This window comes from Eleutherodactylus coqui, chromosome 13 (genome assembly GCF_035609145.1).
Source record: "Eleutherodactylus coqui strain aEleCoq1 chromosome 13, aEleCoq1.hap1, whole genome shotgun sequence".
NCBI classification, from domain to species: Eukaryota; Metazoa; Chordata; class Amphibia; order Anura; family Eleutherodactylidae; genus Eleutherodactylus; species Eleutherodactylus coqui.
Genome location: NC_089849.1, coordinates 117,180,916 through 117,205,253, shown reverse-complemented (window position 1 = coordinate 117,205,253; position 24,338 = coordinate 117,180,916). Strand labels below are relative to the sequence as shown.

The 24,338-nt window shown below is 44.9% G+C and overlaps 1 protein-coding gene across 2 annotated transcripts in view; it reads right to left on the bottom strand.

Moving 5' to 3' along the window:
- Positions 1-24,338, bottom strand: part of FAAP100 (FA core complex associated protein 100) — a 71,788-nt gene that overhangs the window by 19,232 nt on the left and 28,218 nt on the right. Inside the window, exons 1-5 of one of the 2 annotated variants that reach the window (XM_066586051.1) lie at positions 24,117-24,186; positions 18,698-18,877; positions 12,275-12,393; positions 10,585-11,462; positions 1,851-2,004 (exon numbers count right to left, since the gene is read on the bottom strand). In XM_066586051.1, coding sequence (XP_066442148.1) covers positions 1,851-2,004; positions 10,585-11,462; positions 12,275-12,393; positions 18,698-18,850 — 1,304 coding nt within the window. In that variant the 5' untranslated portion in view covers positions 18,851-18,877; positions 24,117-24,186. Of the gene's footprint in view, positions 1-1,850; positions 2,005-10,584; positions 11,463-12,274; positions 12,394-18,697; positions 18,878-24,116; positions 24,187-24,338 lie in introns of those variants that run through there. The other variant, XM_066586053.1, reaches the window with a different exon arrangement.

The following is a 24,338-nucleotide window of genomic DNA, read 5'->3' as shown; positions in this document are numbered from 1 at the left end:
AGGTAACACCCAAGGACAAAGTTATGTCACGGGGATACGGGGTTTGTATGGGGCAGAATTGGGAATTGAAATTTGGCATCATAATTGCGCTGACCCAAAAAAATAAAGTTATGTCTTTTTTACTTAAATTCCATTTTACTCCACTTAGAAGTTTTTAAAACTTTTTCAGCACTTTATATGGTACATAAATAGTACCATTGAAAAATGCAACGCATGCCGCAAAAAACAAGCCCTCAGACAGTTACATCCATAAATAAGAGAGTTAGTGGGTAGGTAAAAACAAAAATGATCAAAAAAAAGGGGGGGGGGGGGGTTCGGGATAGAGAGATAGATAGTTGTAATCTCGGTGGGGAGGTGAAGCTCTCAGCCCTCAGGGGAAGTTGCAGATTTTATGTCCAATGTATAATCTATAAAAGTGTATCTTTGGAACCCAATAAAGTCTAAGTGTCCACCAAATATTTACATAAGTAGAAGGACACCAACTCTTTCAGATGATTTTCCAAGAGTAACTTGCTGTATTTACCAGAGGAATAACTCCATTATGGACTATTATGACTTATCTTGCATTTCTCACCAGTTTACTCCTCTAGCCGCTATGTCGTCTCCCATTCACTGCACACAAATAAGAGGAGATCCCGCCCCCCTAACACTATCTCTCACACACACAGAAGCATCAGCAGCCTATGATCAGCAGTTGGAATGTGAATCCAGCACTGAGGCGATATAAAACACTATAGGAAGAAGCGATTTTCCATAGCATGCTATGAACTGTATTTGGCGCAGACGCCGACTGCGGATTCCGCAATGCAAATCCATTCGTGTTCAGGCGGCTCTAGAGTAATACAATGTGATAGAGTTTATATATTTTATGGGGGTAAGTCGTGCAGTGATTGCTTGATAAAGAACCTCCGATTTGTATAATCTTTGAGCAGTGACAGGAAATAATACACTTGCTGGAAGCTACAATCATGTCTATGTGAGTCTGTCTCCATCTGCCTGTAGCAACTACATCTCCACCTCTCCTCAGACCTCTATGGACAGCATGAGAGAATACACCACCTATATCCTAGAATCTGTCTTGTCTCTATTACTACAGAAAGACTTTACATTAAAGGGGTTGTCCCGCGAAACAAAGTGGGGTTATACACTTCTGTATGGCCATATTAATGCACTTTGTAATGTACATTGTGCATTAATTATGAGCCATACAGAAGTTATAAGAAGTTATTCACTTACCTGTTCCGTTGCTGGCGTCCTCGTCTCCATGGTGCCGTCTAATTTTCGGCGTCTAATCTCCAGATTAGACGCGCTTGCGCAGTCCAGGTCTTCTGCTTTTCTCAATGGGGCCGCTCGTCCCGGAGAGCGGCTCCTGGTAGCTCCACCCCGTCACGTGCCGATTCCAGCCAATCAGGAGGCTGGAATCGGCAATGGACCGCACAGAAGAGCTGCGGTCCACCGAGGGAGAAGATCCCGGCGGCCATCTTCAACCGGTAAGTAAGAAGTCACCAGAGCGCGGGGATTCAGGTAAGCGCTGTGCAGATTTTTTTTTAGGTCCCTGCATCGGGTTTGTCTCGCGCCGAACGGGGGGGGGGGGGCTGTTGAAAAAAAAAAAACCCCGTTTCGGCGCGGGACAACCCCTTTAAACCAGGCAGTGGACAGCAAATAAAAAGGGAGAGTCGCAGTGGGCAGCATTTTGGAGCAATTTTTCAGCACAAAAACATCACTTTAGGCAAATAGAGCAATCTGCACTTTTGCTAGTTATCACATAAGCACAAGTACGATGGGAGGGCAGGGCCTATGTAACACAACTTAAAACTTCTATCTTAATAAACGTCTTAATATTTTCCCACCTTTCGGACGCAGAGCCTATTCCAGATAACAGCTCCTTGATCCGCTCTCCAGCATTCACACAGTTTAATCCATGCTGCTGATCTGCGCTTCTTTTCGGATTTACCTTGTAAAGCATAAGACATCCCCTTTTGGACAAGGCAACTAAATGAGTGTCTTTCAAGAAAAAAAAACAAAACACATTATTCACAAAAGGTTTACACCGTGGAAAGTGGATCTCTATAGCTATAAATGCAAACTCACTATACACAACATGAAGATTGCAAACAATGTATAATGGGTCTGAGATTACGATCCAGCCCCCAAAAAGCTGATTTTGCAGACCCTGGCTGCTCACAATGGCTTAACAGTCTTTATATCAGGGCAGTGTAGGCATATGGGCATGGCCTTTTTTGAGTTTTAACACCTTAATGGCAAACACTAGAGATGAGCGAACGTACTCGGTTCGGGTGTTTTTGGACTCGAGCAACGCTTTTTCCGAGTAACTGACTACTAGGACGAAAAGATTCGGGGGGGGGGGGGGGGTGGGCGCTGGGGGTGCGTGGGGGGTTGCAGAGGGGAGTGGGGGGGGGGGGAGCTCCCCTGTGTTCCCCCCTGCTCCACCACGCCGTACCCCGGCACCCCCCGAATCTTTTCGTCCGAGTAGTCAGTTACTCAGAAAAAGCGGTGCTCAAGTCCACAAACACCCGAACCGAGTACGTTCGCTCATCTCTAGCAAACACTATTTCCTCAGGAGCGATCTCTAGGTTCAGGTCAACCAGCCTGGTTCACAAGAGCTGAACAAATGCCCAATTATTTTATTAAAACATCTTATGGTAACAAGCAAACATTCATGATTACAGATATAGCGCGGGTGCACTAAAAACTAGGATGTGAATAACAATGTTATTAACTCTTGTCCCACATCACTGAAGAGGACCATGATCAGTAACTAGATGGGCGACTGGCTCGATACACGGGAAAAGCAGAAACCAATATAACCAATATACTAGTGGCAAATGCATTCTAGCCAAACATAATTCATAATACATACTGGAGAAATTACTGGAAACAATGGATACTAAAGACTGATATGCATTTTCCACTCTGCTTGTTAATCAAGCTCCTCATAGCTTCCATTATCCAGCACCTGTGAAGACTCTCCATTCACTTAGGGTGCATTCAGACGAGCGTATTTAAGTGCGCACATAACCATGCGTCTATTAGAATCATTAGTTCCCGCGCATGCAAACACACACACCTACAAAATATAGGACATGCGTGCACCATAGGTCCGTGTCAATATTCCCCGCGGGGAGTCCCCTTGTCACTGAAGACTGTGACAGCACTGTCAGTGTTGAGTGACAAGGGCACTCCCCGTGGAGAGTAAAGAATCCCCTGACACAGCTGTGACAGAGGATCGCAAAGGTCTCAGATTGCTTTCAATGGGGCAGCCGCTGCTGCTGGCACCCCCTCAGTGATTTTTCAGGGAAGGGCTTTAAATATAAGCCCTTTCCCGAAAATAATTCATATCTGGTGTAAAAAATATATACACTCACCTTTCTGCTGCTGCCGGGGCTCAAGCACGTCTAGCCGCTTGGGTCCAGTCATTGTAATGAAGTTTTTTCAGCAAGCGGAGATTTTAAATGCTGAAAGGGCTGTATCTGATTGGCTGAGCGCTCAACTATTCATTGAATGACAGCTGAGCGCTGCCTGCGATTGGTCACAGCTCTCGGCCATCACTGAATTGCCCCCACCTGCTGAAAGATAACTTTTATTAATCAATAAATATAAAATGATTGGGCCTCACAAAAAACAGACAAACTGGAACTAACAAACACAGAGCAAGAATTTTAAACCCTGGAAAAGGACCAGAGAAAATACATGCAATTGACACCTCTATTACAATGCAGAAGTATCCTGCAACATGAGACACTCTAATGCACTCTTTTTCAGTCACCATTGGGGATGGATGTCACCCAATAAAGATTAGAGGACCATATTAGGATGCGTCCTTCACAAAAAGATGAAAGGAGGATGATCGTTCCATCAAGGTTAGTGGTTTACGGAACACCTCCAATGGTGACGTACATTCGGGCTCCTATTGTGTCTCATCAACAAGGATCAGAATTATTAGAGGTGAAATGACAAGAGGCCACCAGGCCTATGTCTTCTTAGTACACAAACCCTCTTAAATAAGAGATAAAATCTGGTTCTTGACCAGGTAACTGCCCTATCTGGATAATAGCACCGGGCTAAAGATGCTGAAACAGTAGGACACCAGCAGCAGCCTATGATAGGTCCTTGTCCGTGAGGAAAAAAAAGAACTGTATATAGTTTCGTTTAGATTAGAATGGACAAACCACAAGCAAAGCTTCTGCTGATGCCCCCCGAGAAAAAATACACAAGTGGCTGATAGATTATCAACCACAGGTTATCAATCAATGAAGAATCAAATTCTGCTAGAAATATCCAGAGAACCACCATTAAGGTACTGATGCGTTCTCATGCAGAATATAGCTCCAATAACCATTCAGGACGAGATTCAGAAAAACCTTCTGAGAGAATTATTAATGCAGAAATGGTTCGTACTGGTTCAACGCGTTTCTGTCATACACAGACTCATCAGGAACCGTAATCTATGATGGTGTCATCAAACACGAAATTGTCCTTGGTAGTTATAACGCAGCTCCTGTCTTGATGGTAGATGATTTCCCTCCTGTCTACCATCAAGACAGGAGCTGCTGTTCTCACTCTTTTCTTCCAACTTTTTGCTCTGTCTCCTACCGGATTAGGGTTTACCTTTGTGTTAGAAGCTTTCTCCACATATCGTGGGGTTGCTGGTTTTCTGTGGATATTGTTCCCAGTTTGTCATTTCTATCCCAAAACTCCCCTTTTTTAGGGGTTTAATCAATTTTTGGGTTATGCGGGACGCGTTATCTTCTATTTTAGTGTCCCGTTTTAATCTGGTTAGGTTTATCTAGAGGAGCGAATTCCTCCTTTTCTCATCTAGGAGGACTTAATTACTTAGGGAAGTTCAGGGTAGCATATTCATTGCCTGATAACAGCATTATTTTCAGTGTATGGCACCTTTGTATCATAGATTAGAGATACGTTATAACTACCAAGGACAATTTCGTGTTTGATGACACCATCATAGATTACGGTTCCTGATGAGTCTGTGTATGACAGAAACGCGTTGAACCAGTACGAACCATTTCTGCATTAATAATTCTCTCAGAAGGTTTTTCTGAATCTCGTCCTGAATGGTTATTGAAGCTATATTCTGCATGAGAACGCATCAGTACCTTAATGGTGGTTCTCTGGATATTTCTAGCAGAATTTGATTCTTCATTGATTGATAACCTGTGGTTGATAATCTATCAGCCACTTGTGTATTTTTTCTCGGGGGGCATCAGCAGAAGCTTTGCTTGTGGTTTGTCCATTCTAATCTAAACGAAACTATATACAGTTCTTTTTTTTCATCACGGACAAGGACCTATCATAGGCTGCTGCTGGTGTCCTACTGTTTCAGCATCTTTAGCCCGGTGCTATTATCCAGATAGGGCAGTTACCTGGTCAAGAACCAGATTTTATCTCTTATTTAAGAGGGTTTGTGTACTAAGAAGACATAGGCCTGGTGGCCTCTTGTCATTTCACCTCTAATAATTCTGATCCTTGTTGATGAGACACAATAGGAGCCCGAATGTACGTCACCATTGGAGGTGTTCCGTAAACCACTAACCTTGATGGAACGATCATCCTCCTTTCATCTTTTTGTGAAGGACGCATCCTAATATGGTCCTCTAATCTTTATTGGGTGACATCCATCCCCAATGGTGACTGAAAAAGAGTGCATTAGAGTGTCTCATGTTGCAGGATACTTCTGCATTGTAATAGAGGTGTCAATTGCATGTATTTTCTCTGGTCCTTTTCCAGGGTTTAAAATTCTTGCTCTGTGTTTGTTAGTTCCAGTTTGTCTGTTTTTTGTGAGGCCCAATCATTTTATATTTATTGATTAATAAAAGTTATATTTTAAGGGATATACCCAGTGAATATTTTGAGAAAGCCTTTCTTCTATATCCCTCTGCCTCTGTGAATTACACCTGCTGAAAGAACTTCATTACCGTGACAGGGCCCTTCCCTGAAAATCACTGCAGGGGTTGTCGGCAGACCTTTGCTTTCGATGGGGCCACCAGGCAGCAGCCATGGCCCCATTAAAAGCAATGCTACACAGACCTGCATTCACGCGTGCTTTTGCATGTACGTGGGCGCGCCGATTTGTGGGCAAATATGGACCAGCACACGCTTGTCTGAATGCACCCTACAGGGGCATAGGCAGTGGGTTTTTCCCTCCAGCCCTGTCCTGGGAGCATATTAGCCTCTTACTCTCAAGCTTCGTACTATGGAGCAATTCCAGCAACATCATTGGTTCTGATTCCCAATTCCAGCAATCTGATTGGTTGTTTAGGTTGTGGGATTCAACCTGATTGGTTGTTTGGGTTCCCTGATTCAACCTAATTGGTTGCTAGTGTCAAGCTTGAGTGTAATATAGATATATGCGTCCTGGGACTACTCGTTTCAGTACGGATGCGTTGGTAAATGGATCCTCTGCCTTGTTATGTCATCACTCGCTGCCCCCGATGGGACCACGGAAGCAGCACACGTCCCATGGCTTCCCCTGTTATGAGACATCACCAGTTGGCCGCGCAGACACTGGCAGTCTGTCACATCCTCTAGTCTTGAAAGTGTCCTGGATCTGGTTTGCTTTAAGAGCCAGTAAGAAATGACCCCATCTAGGATTTCTATCACATTAATGTTGGATTGCCATTTTTCTTTGATTTATATTTTTTATACCATCCAATCTTTTGTTTATTCACTTCCAGCCCCACCTACATGAGATGCATATCATCACGCTCCACTGCCGAGTTTTATCCTTAACTGTATCACCTTACTTAAATTGCCCTGGACGCTTGTATATCTTTTATACTTTTGTTAGGTCATGTTTTTACATTGGGCCCTTTACTATGTGTGCTGTATTTTTAGTATCCATTGTTTCCAGTAATTTCTCCACTATTGATTATGAATTATATTGGCTAGAATGCATTCATACCATGGTTTAGAGTGCAACCTGCTATCTCTACAATCATGATTTTTTTGCTTTTTACCATAAGATATTTTATTGAAATAATTGGGCATTTGGTATATTTTGGGTATACCTTATTATGGTTGATGGTGTATCCCAGTGTAGTTATCGTTAACTTATACATTTTTAATGCGTGGAGAGAATTTTTTAAATGTATTTTTAATATATAGTTTTATTAAATGTCTATATATTTAATTATGCGTTTATCCATTTACTTCCTGTTTGTCATACTGATTTTTTTTAAGTAATACTTTACATATTGCTCATGGATTTTAAGTAGTTTATTTGTTATTATATTCTTTTCTCTTCTTCCTTCACGTTTCTGTATTTTATTGTTATGACTGGCGTTCCCTCATCTATTCTGAAAAAGGGGTCATGTCCCGTAAATGTGCTGGCTGTGTATTCATTAAAGAGGAGCCCGTCTCCTGTTATTTATCAAGAGTTGCGCCATTTATCCCAGCCTTTTTAGTTTCCTTCCCGCTCTATTTTCCCTCCTTGTTGCACAATGGTGGTGTCCTTTGGGCCGGCAGCATCTTAGGAATATCTTCACAACAATTTCTCAAACCTCACTGCACCAATTGGATTTCAGATTTATTTGGAGAAGCTCCACTTCTTTTGCGCATTCTTTGAAGCTTCCTTGTTTTTGTTTTTTCCTTCAAATTGGATAAACAAATTTTTGTCCTGCCTCCTTTTTTTTTTGTGGTGAAATGTCTCCACTGGTTTTAGCATTATTGCAGAATGGAGGAAGGATTATTTCCTGGTTTCTATGATTTGGGTAAAAATGCTGAGTTAACCCTTTCCAATCCACGGTCTGACCTCTGAAGACATTATGATTTAAGGCTGTACAGCTCCGATGTTGGAAGACGTCTGTCGGGGTTCTCTTACTGTATATTGCCAGCCTCTCTGCTGTCGGAGCCTATCCAACGTGTCACCTCATGCAGTACTGGCTTTAGCCAGCATATAGCGCCGTTGTATAACAACAGAAAGAGAGTAAGCCCCCTAGGAAAACCAGGATACAAATCGGATTGGAAAGGGTTAAGTTTTAGAATAATCTTGTCCTCTAGTATTTTCAGGTGTGTTTTTAAATGTAACAGTGTAATCCCCAATATAGCACAATGTAATCCCCAATATAGCACAATGTAATCCCCAATATACCAGCTCAGCACAATGTAACCTCTAGGAAGGACAAAGTTACAATGTAAAACCTATAAGACCGCTGTGACTTGATATAAAAACACAAATAAAAATAAGCAAAGATTCCACCTGATTTTAAGTCACAAACACTAAAACAACCACACTTTAACTCAAACACCCTTGCAAGCGCCCACCCTCGCTTTTTCCTTTGCTTTAAGTAGACCTCAACAGCAGTAAGTCATCCAATGAATCCTCTGTGTTGGATAGCTATTGTAACTCTATTGTTAGGTTATGTTAACACAACAAAAAAACACTGCAAAATAATTGAAAGGGGAAACAAACTGTGGCAAAAAAATGCATTAAGAGTCAAGTTAAATTTTGCTATATTTGAATCTGGCAGCAGATGATAACACATGGGAGTCATGCACCAGAAGCAACAATAGAAGAGAACCATGAAGTAAAGGACTCTGGTACATAAGCTATCACACAGCTCCTCACTTAGGCACATAGTCAAAAAAAACCTTGGTGCCAGAGATAAAACTACCGTATTGTTCACTTTATAAGACGCACTTTTCTCCCCCCCAAAGCGGGGAAAAAAAGTCTCTGCATCTTTAACCCCTTCCCGCTCCATGACGTACCGGTACGTCATGGGTGCCTGGTACTTCGTGCAAAATGACGTACCGGTACGTCATCGGGATAGCGCGAGATCATGACTGACCTCGCGCTATCTCGCAGCGGGAGCCGGCTGTCAGTCACAGCCGGCGTCCCGCTGCAACAGCGGGGGGGCATCGGAGATGCGCCCCCCGCTGTTAACCCCTTCCCTGCCGCGATCTAAGTAGATCGCGGCAGAGAAAGAGTTCACAGAGGGATCGCGCTCCCTCTGTGTCTCCAGTAGGCTCTCGCGATGTTATCGCGAGAGCCCGGCCTGTCACCATGGCAACAGGACGCCAGACACTGGCGTCCTGTATTGCCTATACCTATGATCGCTGTATAAGCGATAAGGCATGGCAGAGCAGTAGCTCTGCCATGCCTTATGACAGCGATCATAGGCACAGTGCTGCAAGTCCCTCAGAGGGACTCAAATAGTGTAAAAAAAAGAAATGAAAAATGTAAAAAAAAATGTAAAAAAACCCCTTTTTTTAGGCTTTTTCTAATATTAGCATAAAAAAAAGGTTAAAAAAAATTTAAACCCCACATATTGGGTATTGACACGTCCGTAACGATGTGTACAAAAAGTTGAACACGCTTTCTATTTTGTACAACAAAAAGCGTTTAAAAAAAACACTAAAAAACAGGCGAAATGCTAATTTTTAGCATTTTGCCTCACAAAAATTGCAATGAAAGTGATCAAACAAGCCGTAAATTCCCCAAAATGGTACCAATAAAAACTACAGCTCGTCTCGCAAAAAATAAGCCCTTATAGAGCTCCGTACATGGAAAAATAAAAAAGTTACAGGACTTTGAATGCAGCTATAGAGAAAAAAAAAAGTTTTCCAAAAAAAAGGCTTTTTATTGCAAAAAAAGTGTAAAAACCTAAAAAAATATAAGAATTATGGTATCATTGTAACCGTACCGACCCGCAGAAAAAATTTAGTGTGTCATGTATTCTGCATGATTAACGCTGTAAAAAAAAACAAACTGTCAGAATTGATGCATTTTCTCTCCCTGTTATCATAAAAAAAATAATAAAAGTTTTACGATATAGTCTATGTACCCAAAAGTGGCACCGATAAAAACTACAGTTCGCCACGCAAAAAACAAGCCCTTATACGGCCGCGTCGACGGAAAAATAAAAAAGTTATGGCTTTTGAAAAATGGAGATGGAAAAATACCAAAAATCGCTTGGTCCTCAACGCCAAAATAGGCCGTGTCATGAAGGGGTTAAAGCGAATGTACTGAAATGTACGTGCGATCGTGCTAACTAAATCGCTGTCGTGCAAAAAATAAGTAAATTGTAATCGTGCAAACAAATGTGGGATCAGTTACCACTTCCCTCTCCTCCCCACTGCCGCCCATACGTGCCCCTGATTAGTGGTGAGCGCTGGCGGGAACTGCTGCTGCTTCCCCGCCTCCACCAATTGGCTTCTTCTCTTCCTCCTGCTGAACAAGCACCGCTGTGACACGGAGCTCCGGGATTTCAGACCTCTGCTGCTCCTTCTGCTCCGTCGCCTGTCCCTGGGGAGTTACAAAATATTTTTTGCCTATGTATCCCCTCTAACACAGGGGTGCGTCTTATCATTCGGTGCGTCTTATAAAGCGCAAAATACAGTAACTAAAAACCTTTACAAGTAATACAGTTCCACGGCATGCAAGCATGTTCTAGCCTCATAGTGCAGGACAAAGGGGGTCAACCAATGCAAAATCCTCTTATGTTCGTGGTAGTAAATTCATAGTAATTCTCCTTCCCAACATACATGTGACGAATGCAAAGTCAGAGGTTTTAAGTCTAATGAAAATAGTTTTTCCTTGTAACTTACCACCCAACGTAGACGCCTGTGATAACGCCACCAACATAGGTATATTATGAAAGCAGGATGACACTGTGAAATCGGCAGTGCTGGCTGCTGCTTCTTTCTCCAGGTGTGGTATGGTTACATGGATGAGGTCGCTTGATGTGCAGCAGAAGACACCAGATGCAGAGTAGGAGGTGCAGCTCACAGGAGCAGGTAATTTGTAATCCTTGTATACACAAGAGACAGCATCTGGATTATCACTGCCTGTTACCGACACTATAAGACCCTTCTGGCCAACAATTAGTAAACAGTTACAGGCTCTATTTTCCATCGATGGTTGCTCTGCATATTGGTTGCATGGTTCCATCTTTATGGCGCCGATAGAAACCACGGGTTGCTCTAAGTGGTAAAGTAGCTTTGATAAGCTTTGATTTGCAAACTGATGCATGCCAGCACTCTTCAATGGAAAGCTAACTACCTGACCATCTGGAAACCCACAAAGGATCATGGGAGATTCCAAAATTGCAACATCAACTCCAAAAAGCCTGGTAAATAACACTGCATTCAGTGCTACGTTACATGCAGCATCGGTGCGCACTGCTTTTTCTTTCCACAGAGAAGCGCAGCAGAGCACGGGCTGCAGACCACGACTATTCATTCCATGGCTGTGAGAAAACTTCACCTCTCTGGACGGGGCTGTGAACAAGTCTTCACGGTGTAAGCTTTCCCTTTGAAACATTGTGATCTTCCATTTATCCTGCTGAACTAGTACAACAACAAGAACCTCATTGGCGACAGTGAATGAGCAGAGAGATGGATCTAGCAGAAGGCCAAAATGGGAGCCTATCTGGTATACGGTCAGGTCTCCTTTATTCATTGCAGAGCTTGGTTCCATCAGCAACCTAAATAGAAAAGAATTACAAATGAGATTGTGTTCAATAGTGATGGAACGTTTATGCTGACTTCCCACAAGACTGTTTCACCGCGGAAATCTCGCGGTTGTGCTGCGGCGCAAGACTGCAAAACCGCAGGATTTCTGCAGGATAAGTGCCGCGGGTTCTGGAGTGGCTTCACCACATGCTTTTCCGTTGCAGCCAACTCTCCCATAGAGAGGAGCAAGGCCGCAACGGAAAAAAAGGGAAAAGAATTGACATGCAGCGCCGGCTTTGCAGAGACGGATTGTCCGCTCTGTGTGGACGAGATTTTTAACAAATGTCGTGCTTATGGCTGGCTAACGCCGGGATAAGCGGCCGCAGGCAGATTTGCCGCAGCAAAATACTGCGGTAAAGCCGCCCCGTGTGAACCCAGCCTTACAGGTTGTGCATTACAAAGGCGACAAACAGAACATTAATATATATATATCAAAAGAGAAAGTTACAGCCAGCAATAGTTTGATTTATTGTTTTTCTGGTCCAGTTTAAACTTGATCTGCCAACGGGGCTGGGTGTGAACTAAAATCCGGGAAATGACATAGGATAGGGAGTGTTTTAGTTGCTGTAGTGGTCTCAATTCCTTGTAGACTCTTTAACCCCTTCACGCCTTTTTTAGAAGAAGAAGGACAATATTACAGACCATTGGCTGCAACATATTCAACTATTCAGGGTTACCTTCGTAGTAGATGAAAGGGTGAAACCATCTAGTACTATTCTGACAGGATATCAGATAGAACACACACCACCTTTCAGAAAGCACCAGTTTCAATATGTCAGCTCACCTTCCTTGTTCATTCCATTCTAGAAGGTATAATCCATTCTGGGCACAAAGGACATAAAGCTGGCTCGAACCTGCACAAAGTTCTATGTGCCAAATTATGGAGGGAAATTGATAGACAGCCTGCAAAATATAAAAATACAAGATTTTTTTACTCAGGTCTTGAGTAAAAATCTCCCAGCATTTAGTGTATACAGCTCTATGCAGACCTATGCGTCTACATAGTTACAAAGAAACCTTTTGTGGTCTGATCCTACAATCGTGTCACTCCACTGCCCGCACAAGAGAGAGGATTTTTAATGAAGAGTATTTTCAAAGTTGCCCAGTGTACAATCTAATCCCGCAGTCATGTGTTAAGGCCTTCCTACACGGTACGACAGTTGGGTGTGTTATCGGACCACACCGGTACCAATCTGATGACCTCCTTGCCAGGTGCCAAATTGGTAGATATGGAAGCCCGTGATGAGAAGATTTGCTGGCAAATATCTATCAATAGCATGAAATCACTCCCTGTTATGTCAAGACACTTCTCCATGAGAACTCAATGAAGTCTACTTTATTATCAACATTACCAACTCTTATACAGAAAGAAAAGGCGGATTCAAAATTACTTGGTACAAAGATTAGTGTTACATAGGTGACAAAGCTTATTGATCAAAAGGCTTATTGACATCTACCAAATAGTCTCAAAGCTCTTAAGGCTCATCTCAGACATAGCAATTACTTAGGTCAGGATATTGCTGTTGCATTAGACAATATTTCTGTAACAGTTGTGTGTCTTCTCTGTTAACATAGCTTAGCCTTATTTAATTTGTCTGTTGACTTCTTATCTTAAAATCCTAGTTCCCGGCACTACAAAGCATAGGTTTTAGTCTTTTATTTAAGGGTCAATAGTCCAATACAAGGTAAGAAACATATACTTATTGCATTCTGAAAATTAACACTTTATATTCCATGACAGGTGCTAAAGCTGTCCCAATGATGATCACTCCTGCGCCATCGCATTTAGTAAATGGAGGCTGAGCGCGGCCAGAAATCATTCTGGGCCACCCGCCTCCATTCACAGTAAACAGGACGCTGCACATATAAATGAACGACTTCCAGTTTACACAGAACGATGCAGCAGCAGGCCAACGATGATGTTTAGGTCTGCATAAAAGATCTAACAAGAAGTTTGCATGATAATCCTGTGATGTAAAAAGGCCTTTAGGGTACAGTCATATGGTTAGGATTTGCCCTGGGCTATTCTCCCATGGATTCTAAAGTTCTCATGTAGCAGAAATGTGCAGCTGAAATTTAGAATTCTTTTTTATAAACGTTCTGGAGTAGGGAATTGATGGGAAACTGATCAAATTTGCTGATGACACAAAACTAGGAGGGATAGCTAACACTAGGGAAGAGAGAGAGAGTATTCAAAAGTTCTAGAAAAGCTTGAACAGTGGGCAGCGACTGACAGAATGGTATTTAACAAGGAGAAATGCAAAGTCCTACATCTGGGCAAGAAAAATGAAAAAAGCACATACAGAATGGGATGAATTGGGCTAAGCAGCAGCACATGTGAAAAAGACTTGGGTATACTAATAGATCATAGACTGAACATGAGTCAACAATGTGATGCAGCAGCCGAAAAGGCAAACACAATTCTGGGATGTATTAAGAGAAGCAAAGAGTCTAGATCACGTGAGGTCATTATCCCCCTCTACTCTTCCTTAGTCAGACCTCATCTGGAATACTGTGTCCAGTTCTGGGCACCTCACTTTAAAAAAGACAAAGACAAACTGGAGCAAGTTCAGAGAAGAGTTACCAAGATGGTGAGCGGTCTGCAAATCATGTCCTATGAGGAACGGTTAAAGGATCTGGGAATGTTTAGCTTGCAAAAAAGAAGGCTGAGATGAGACTTAATAGCGGTCTACAAATATTTGAAGGGCTGTCACAGTGCAGAGGGATCAGCCCTATTCTCATTTGCACAAGGAAAGACTAGAAGCAATGGGATGAAACTGAAAGTGAGGAGACACAAATTAGATATTAGAAAAAACGTTCTGACAGTGAGGGTGATCAATGAGTGGAACAGGTTACCACAGGAGGTGGTGAGTTCTCCTTCAATGGAAATGTTCAAACAAAGGCTGGACAAATATCTGTCTGGGATGATTTAGTAAATCCTGCACTGAGCAGGAGGTTGGAGCAGATGACCCTGGAGGTCCCTTCTAACTCTACCATTCTATGATAAGAACAAGATAAAAGGAGCAAATCATGCCAGAATCAGGGGGAAGTGACAGCTTAGCAGGGCTGAATGGGCTGCAAGCTGAGGTCCAGTGAGGGCCAGCAAAAGCCTCGAGTGAGACAGGGACGACAACCCTTGACTCTCACACCCAGGTAGGGTGCTTTAAGGCTGGGGTCACACAGGACCGAAATCCAGCGGAGTGACCACACAGAAGTACCGCAAGACTTCCGCAGGAAAAATGCAGCCTAAAAACCTGCGGCCTTTTGCCACCGGATTTTGGAACAGCTTCGCCGCCTGCATTCCCCTGCGGCCATCTCTCCTCATAGAGAGGAGAGCATCCGCCGCGAAAACGGGGAAAGAATTGACATGCCGTGTCTTTGAATTCTGCGCGGCATGTCAATTTCAGCGTGGCTTTGCCGCAACGGATCAGCCGCAGCGTGGACGAGATTTTTGTAAATCTCGTTCACTTCGCTGCTTTATCCCGAGGTAAAAGGCCGCAATTGTTTGCTATATCCAGTTGCTTTAATTTCATGTGCTGTGGAATAAAGCCGGCAGGAGCCAAACTTAAAGAAACTCAAGTCTGCTGGAGCCTATTTGCATGCGTGTGGTGACCATTTCCTAACCGTGAGTACAGCGATCCAGAGACGATTGAACCCCACTTGCTTACTAATATACACGTGTGTGTGTATGTATGTATGCATATATACATATATATATATATATATATACACATATATATTAGTAAGCAAGTGGGATTAACTCGTCTCTGGATCGTCATCCTCACTATATTATATATCTCAGCCTGGACCACAGCCAGTTTGTGCTGCTATTTGGAGAAAGAATTTGCTATAGATGTATTTAGAAAATGCACGCTTTCTGCGCTGTAAGGAATTAATCACAGATTTGCTGTTGATTTTCTGTTCAAATGTTTCACAAGAAAAATCCAAAGCGATTTCAATAGCAGCAACGTGGATGACACTTTCAAAATCACTGCACTAAAAATCTGCCCTAAGGCCTCATGTCCACGGGGAAAATCAGGCCCGCTACGGATTCTCCATGGAGAATCCGTAGCGGGTCCCTCCTGCCCCGCGGACATGAGCGCTGAAAAGAAGAATTAACTCACCTCTCACACGCTCCGGATCTTCCCTTCGTCGCGGCTTCATCTTCTCTCCGTCGCGGCCGGATCTTCTTTCTTCGGCCCGGCGGATGTGCATGGCACGTCGGTTGCGTGCCGCGCATGCGCGGGCCCGAAGAATAAAGATCCGGCCGCGACGGAGAGAAGATGAAGCCGCGATGAAGGGAAGATCCGGAGCAGGTGAGTATATTCTGATTTTGGTCTCCCGCGGATCCGGGCGGCTTCCATAGACTGCAACAGAAGCCTGCGGGAGCCGTCCCCGGGAGAGACCCGCACGAAAATGGAGCACGGTCCATTTTTTTTCATGCTCCATTTTTAAAAAATCATTTTTATTGACCATCCGCGGGTATTTATCTACCCGCGGGGGGTCAATGCATCCCTATGGGATGCGGATCCGCGGGCGGGAGAGTTAAAATCCGCTGCGGATTTTAATTCTTCTTTTGCCCGTGGACATGAGGTCTAAATCAGTGCGAAAAATCGACCTGCCATGAGGAATTTAAGTTGGAAGCATGTCAACGCTAGCAGTGCTTTGGTGCACACAATTTACGGATTTCTGCTCAGGTATATGACCCCATTCAACGGGGTTCATATTCATGTGAGATTTGTGCATCTTGCAAAACACAAATCTCGTGATTTTCTCGGCCATGTGAAAGTACCTAAATAATGGCAGCTGTGTACTGGCGACCATTTAACCCCTTGAGTGAGGGGTTTCTTACCACCCTGTCAGACCCACCAGGGCAGGTTTTTTAAATGGTCTAATCATTTAATTTCAACTAATTTTGAAGTCAAGTTCCAAGAGCCATAACTTTTTCATTTTTCCACTGACTCAGCCATATGAGGGCTTGTTTTTTGCGGGACAAATTGTACTTTTTGATGGCATCATTTTTGGGTATATATAATGTATTGCATAACTTTTGTAAAAACATTTGTAGGGAGATTGGGGGGAAAAAAAGAAATTTTGCCATTTGTTTTTTTTATTTCATTTTTACGGCATTCAGTGTGCAGAATAAATAGTGTGATAACATTATTCTCTGAGTCACACGATTCCACCGATACCAAGTTTATACAATTTTTATTCCATTTTTTCTAGAGGCAAGATTAACAAAATCTGTAATTCTGCATGTTTTGTATTTTTATTTTCCACTGCATTCTCTGAGCAGTATAAATAATGTATTAAAGTAATTCTACAGGCCGGTACAATTATGCCAATACCGAATTGTAATAGTTCTTTTTTCTTTTTCACGACTTTTTCAGACTTAAATAAAAAAGTTATAAAAGTTTAAATCCCCCTCCTTTTGCCATATCTATAATAAAAAATCTAAATCATAAAAGAAAAATACATATTTGGTATCACCGCGTCCGTAAATGTCCGATCTATTAAAGTAGCGCAATCTTTACCCAGCATGGTGAACGTAGTCCGAAAAAAAAATTAAAAACGCCACAAATGCACTTTTTCAGTCACCCTGTCTCTCAGAAAAAATGCAATAAAAAGCTATCAAAAAGTCGTATGTATTCTAAATTAGCACTAACGTAAACTACAGGACATCCCGCAAAAAATGAGCCCTTGCTCAAGTACGTCAATGGTAAAATAAAAAAGTTATTGCGCGCAGAAGATGCAGCAGAAAATAATTTTTAAAAATTAAATGTCTTGGAAAAAAATACAAGTACTACAGCAAAAAAAAAATAATCAAGTTTGGCATCATAGTAATCGTACCGACCCATAGAATAAAGTTATCAGGTCATTTTTGTTGCAGTTTGTGCGCCGTAGAAACAAAACGCACTGAAAGATGGCAGAATGTCGTTTTTTTTTTCATTTTACTCTACTTAGAATTTTGTAAAAGTTTTTCAGTACATTAAATGGTACTTTAAATAGCAGCATTGAAAAATACAACTCGTCCCGCAAAAAACAAGCCCTCATACAGCGACGTCGATGAATAAATAATAGTGTTATGATTTTTTAAACAGGGGGAGGAAAAAAAGAAATGGGGAAAAAAGAAAAAAGGGGCCGTGTCATTAAGAGGTTAAATAATGTACTAACTTCCTTCTCTGTGTCATTATGACACAGGAATACCACATGTCATTTTATTTTTCATTTTTTACAAAGTAAAGGGAGACAAGTGTTTTTGTTTTTTATTTTTTTAATAATTTCTTTACTTTTTTTTTTTGTCCCTTTAGGGGACTTTTACAGAGACCCATCGGGACCCCCTGATCACATTCCGGGGGTGCAATGGTGACAGCCCTTTACATGCTGCAGTCACATAAACTGCAGCATTTAAAGGGTTAACACAGCAGAGATCAGAGGTTCTCTCTGATCTCTGCTGTAAGAGCTGGTGCCTGGCTGTCCTCTGACAGCCAAGCACCAGCTCTCCCTGCCACAGAGACCATGGGCTGGCTTCTGACAAGCCAGTGGTCTCTATGGCAACCTGTATACAAACTAGTGCAGGAGTTTGAAATTAAAAGCGGGAGATTGCCGGCAGATCGGCAGTATCTCCCAGCTTCTGTTTTTCAAATTCTGCACTGGTTCTCTGTGGGACTGTGCAGGCAGAGCACACTGCCACAGCTTGTGGCATTGTGCTCTGCAGCTCCCATAGTGATACATAGCCCGGAAATCTTCCGGGCTATATCGCTATGGGCAGTGGAGCTCGTCCCGGAAAATTTCCAGGCGTGCCACTCAAGGGGTTAAGATGAGTTTAAATGTTATTGGTTAATTCTGAACAGAATCTAATCTCCAAATATAGGAGGGTGTTGACACTTACGCAACAACATTATTTTCGCTTATTTTTATTTTTCCACCCTAAAATCATTTCAGTTTGTTCTTTAGTGGAATTATACCAATAACGGGTCACATTGAAGGTAGAAAAAAGTCTGAAAGGATTAATCTTGGTTGGATTGTTTAACGTGACAAAAACCTGGCATATTACCAGGGATGTGTAGACTTTTAGATCCCACTGTAGTCTCTTTCATACGCCTTCACCTTCATTTTCAACTTAACTATAAAAAAGTACTAAAACATGTGGCAATTGTTGTGCGGTCCAATGTACATAGCATTGATAGAATCTAAAGTTTCTCACGGTTATATGCTTTTTTTCGATGCTGAAGACATACACAAATCTGGTCCCATTACAGATAAAGACCTCTGTGTTCCAGTATAGGAGTTGAGCTTTGGATTTGGACAGGCCTCCATTTGGACTCTGTAATGTAACTAGGTGCTCAATCTGAGACATTTTGCAATCACTTGAATCTCACAAGATCTAAAAGAAAAAGATTTCAGAAAGTCAATCCGGACAGCAAGTAGCTACAAACAACACAGTTCCCATGAGTAGTAGAATATGTGCAGTTTAGGCTGTTTTTACAGAGACGATAAAATCATACAAGAATGGGGTCATACCCATGAGAAACAAATTTCCGCACATCCTATCTTTGGGTGTTTCTCAATGGCGCCGGCGGCAGCATCGCACCATGGGCTAGGTGCACAGGAGTGTGAAGTGATGCAAGGTCTCCCAACTGAAAACGGGAGACACTCCGCAATCCTCCGCCACGGCTGACGGAAGACACTCTCCTTCCCAACGTGTCTCACTTCATGTTTACAGGCTGCTGCAGCCAATGACGGAGCTCAGCTATTGAACGCTGAACTCTGTCATTGGCTGCAGCAGCCTGTGATATCCTGAAAACAGAGAGGACTGTGGGGAAGGGGGGGGGGTTGAGACTGGGGGGAGGGGTAGTAAATAAATTACCTGACAGTGTTGCGGAATAAGTTGGCGCTATAGAAATAACAAGACCCCCCCCCCCCCCCCGCCCCCTTCCATAGGGGAACATTGGAAATTAAAAAAATAGTCACAGAATAATAATAATCACAGAAAGATAGAGCATGCTGCGATTTTTTTTTTCTCACAACAGATCATCAGATTAGACATTGCTAATGTGAAAGTAACCATGTTTGGATTTCACAAACATGCGTTTTGTAGCACCCTGGCATCGCTGGAAAATTGTGCAATTTGGTTGACATATGAAAGCAAAATGTAATTAGTAAATCCGTGCGGGTGTCCCACACGCGTGATCCGCGCTTATAGGGATGCATTGGACACCTGCAGGTAATTAAATACCTGCGGATGTCATTTTTCCCTGCCGCGCAGATCACACGTGCGGGAAAAAACCCGCAGCATGCTCCATTTTCTGCAGGTTTCCCGCACGGACGCTTCTGCAGCTTCTATTACTGCCTATGGGAGCCGTCCGCTCCCGCGGTACACCCGCAGCTGTATTTCTGCTCTGCCGTGGGAAAGCAGTAGTTAAAAAAAAAAGTGTGCAAGGTGCATGCACACATCCGCCAGGCAAAAAAAAAAAGAAGATCCGGCTGCGACGGACCGGAACCCACAGCGTCCGGACAGGTGAGTATTATCTATTTTCAGGCCTCATGTCTGCGGGAAAGGAGGGACCCGCTGCGGAATTCTGCATGGAGAATGCGCGCAGGCCCGAATTTCCTAGTGGACATGAGGCCTCAATAAGGCCTCCTTCCCATGAGCGTGACGGGCTCCGCCGCGTAATATTACGCAGTGAAGCCCGTCACGGCGCCCCCCAGAGACCCCATACTTACCAGCGGAAGATCGCGTGAAGACGCTTCCCTGCCCACCGCCGTCGCGTCATGTGACGCGCCGGCCGCGTCATATGACGCTCGGCGGTAGGCGGGGAAGCGTTTTTTTCACGCTATCTTCCGCTGGTTGCAGCGGGAGATAGCGTGAACGGATGGCTTCCATTGACTGCAATGGAAGCCGTCAGCGCGTACAGCCCGTCCTCACCCGCAGAAAATAGAGCATGCTGCGGGTGAGGACGGGAGAAATCGCGGTGCGTAATTCCGCGGTGGAATTACGCATCGTGAGCATTGTGCTATTAGGTTCAATAGAACCTAATAGCAGGGGGCCACGCAGCGGATTTTTGCCGCGAATTTACGCGGCGTAAATCCGTTCGTGGGAAGGAGGCCTAAGAGTATCCTTAACTCATGTACACATGCCCATAATATGCCTCTGGTTTGTACAGAACCCCCAATAGGCTGTGCATAGGGCCTTCACCGACCCTCCGTATGCTTCAGAGACTTGGCAGGCTCCAGTAAATTCTGCTGATACGGAAGCGATATCCTCTAGCAGCTTCTACATATCTTGGTACTGCAAGTAACAGAGCCTGTCGGGCAGCACACAGGGACTGTGCGGCTCTGCTGCATTCGGGCACCCTAATTTTAGTAGCCATATCATCGTTAAGTGTTCTTGAAAGCCTAAGATCACTAATAAGGGCTTGTGTCCACGACCGCGTTTTCACCACGTATTATGCGTGCGAAGTGAGGCCACCTGATACACGGTGAATAGAGTCAATGGACTTTCATTGGCCCCTGCACATGTAGACACTGCGCATAGATACACTTGAGAAATAAATGGCAGCATGCTCTACTTCTCTGCCCACCGCGCTGTGCCAGCCCTATATACTTGTATGGGCTGCGTATGAAACACTGTCCATATGCAAAAAAGTCACCGTGTGCATGTGATACGTGGGCACACGCAGTACACTCGCAGCCCTACGCGGTCTCTGCCGGCAGAGCCATTGATTGTAAAATCGGTAAAGCGCGACAGGGATACCGCAGCATTTTACCAATACGTTCGTGGGCATGAGCCCTAAGGCCAATGTCCACAGGCGGATCTGATTGGCGGAAGCATGGGTGTCACACATGAATTAAAGCATGTAGATTTGTTTTGCGGACCTTTTAGTCCTGAAGACAAGTCTCAGCTTGCTCCACTTCAGTGCGGTTCCCAGACGGTGGATTCCGCAGGAAAGCAGGAGTTTAAAATAAAAAACCTCTACTGCACATGTACGGCGGCGTGCCAGCCGATCCACACACATCGGCAGTGAAGAAAACAGAAGACCCGGATAGGATCCGAACCGCCCGCGGACAGGGGGCCTGAGAGTTGATACACACGTAGCGGTTGTGATGAGGTTTCAGCCATGATACTGAGAACCAGATGGCAAGAACTGCATGCACTTTAAGGCTGGGTTCGCACTGGGCGGAGCCGCAGCAAAAAACGGCGAGATTTCTGCTGGAAATCCGCTGCTTCAAAACCCACGGCGCTTAGCCTGTGTTTTGAAGTGGCCTAGCCACTCGCTTTTCCGTTGCAGCCACCGCTCCAATAGAGGAGAGCGGGGCCGCGGCGGAAGAAAAAAATAAACATGCTGCAGCCAGCGAATCCGCGCCGCAGCACCAGCTTTGCCGCGGCTAATTCGCCGTCCCGTGTGGATGAGATTTCTGAGAAATCTCGTCCACGTGGCTGGCTAATACCGGGATTAGCGGCCACAGGCGGATTTGCTGTAGCGAAATTCCGGATGGAATTTCCATGGCAAATCCGCCCAGTCTAAGAGTCCGTTCACACGGGGCAGATGTGCCACAGCAGAGAATACCTGCAGCAAGCCCGCATCATTGGGAGCAGATCCACAACATATTGCATCCCTTCAATTAAAGGCGTAAAATCCGTTACTTGTGAAAGCGCCCTCAGGCCGGATTCACGCGAGCGAATACATATTTGCGCATGCTTGAGTGCAGCATTTTTCCCGGACAAAATTCACTTTTCTTGCTCGCGCATCGGGGTAATTTACCGTATATTCTGCACGCACAATGAAATAAATGCGCACCGCTGTGCTCCAGATGAGTTCTTCCTGCGCAATTATGCAGCGTTCCACGCCGCTCTTTGGTGCGCAAATGCGCAGGAAAATAAAGCATGTGAACCACCCTCAGACATGAACGGTTGTATTAACTGCACATTGCGCGTGCAAATACAGTCGCGGAGGTCGAGACCGGAAGTGCAAAATGAAGTGAAGTCATTGATTCCAATGGTTCGGTTCGCACAGCGCGGATCTCGCACGGACAACCCGCATTTCTACTTTGGTTGCACACAAAGCGCCGAGGCTGAACTGCAAACGAACAAAAAGAAAAAAAGGACCTCGGCCGAGTTCACACGCAGCGGTGAGCGTATTTGCGTATGCGCTTGTCTGTCGAAGACCTTACAGCGCATTTTGTGGGTTCATGGCTTTAAAGGGCTTCACTTGGGAGAGCGGCGGTAACGGCAGAGATCTGAGGTGAAACCGTAAACGTCTGTCAGCCATCAGACGGGCAGGAACCGCGGCACGCCCGAGACGCCTACATACGCTGCCAGCTGTGGTGAACCGCGGTCCATTAGTAACACCCAATGATTCCACCGGGCCCCCATATGCGCTGTCAGACGGCTGACCAACGATACGGTTAGCGAGTGATGGAGTGGCAGCACACCATCGGGTCAGATACGGGAGCCCGGCCGGCATCCGCGCCTTCCTTATCTGTGCTGCGGATGGTCTGGACGGCTCGCCGTAGCACATTTTCCCACGTTGTCGCTTAGCGACCCATCCGCAATGTCACTGACTTCTATGGAAGCCGTCCGTGCGGACACCACGCTGAGGCTGGGTTCATACGGGGCGGATTTGCCGCGAAAATTCCGTGTGGAATTTCGCCGCGCAAATCCGCCCATGTCCGCTAATCCCGGGATTAGCCAGCCATGTGGATTTCTCAGAAATCTCGTTCACACAGGACGCAGCGGATTTGCCGACCGCAGCATGTTCATTTATTCTTCTGCTGCGGCCAGACTGCTTCAAAACGGCCGCGGGTTTTGAAGCAGCGGTTCTTCTGGCGGAAATGTCGCGGTTTTTCGCTGCGGCCAAACCGCGAGATCTCTGCCGGGAGAACCGCCGCGGTTTAAGCCGCGGCGGCTTTGAAACGGCTCGGCCGCATGCTTTTCCGTTGCGGCCGGCGCTCCATAGAGGAGAGCGGGGCCGCGATGTAAATAAACAAAAAAGGGAAGGTAAACAGACATGCTCAATCTTTGGAGACCGCAGCCGCGGTTTCAACCGGATTTACCGCAGCGGATTAGCCGTCCCGTGTGGACGAGGTTTCTGAGAAACCTCGTCCACATGGCTGGCTAATCCCGAGATTAGCGGCCGCGGGCGGTTTTGCCGCGGGCGGATCTGCTGCGGCAGAACCGCGGCAAATCCGCCCTGTGTGAATGCAGCTTATTCTCTTCTTCCGCTGCAGCCAGACTGCTTCAAAATGGCCGCGGGTTTTGAAGCAGCGGTTCTTCTGGCGGAAATGTCGCGGTTTTTCGCTGCGGCCAAACCGCGACATTTCCGTCGGGAATCCGCCCCGTGTGGACCCAGCCTAAAATGAAGCATGCTGCGAACTTCCGTGCGCAGGAAATCATCAGCCCCTTCCAAGCCTTATTATCCAATGATGTCCCCTACACTGTTACCTCAGAAGTAACAATAATGGCGGCTAGCTAACCAGTGTTGCAGCGCTACAAGCACGTCTGCTGAGTGAGCCCAGAGCCGCGCTCAGACAGCGGCTACCGATACGTTACTGCCCGCCGCCTCCTCACTAAAACCAATAAACGTTAATAATATCGTTATCCCGCTCCATTTCCCGCTCGTTACCATGACAACCATCGCTTCTACTCAGTCAGCCTTACTGTGGCGGGAACAGCTCGCTAACCGGAACTAGAAAGCCGCTCATTGGCTGTCCAGAGCCACGCCCCCTATACATAAAAGTTGGGCCCGAGAACGTGGGTAAGGGGCGTGGTCTCCTGGATGCGCGTCATCCACACATTCCTAGGGGCGGGGCTACGGCTGGCGGACTGCTCGGAGCTCCATAAGGGC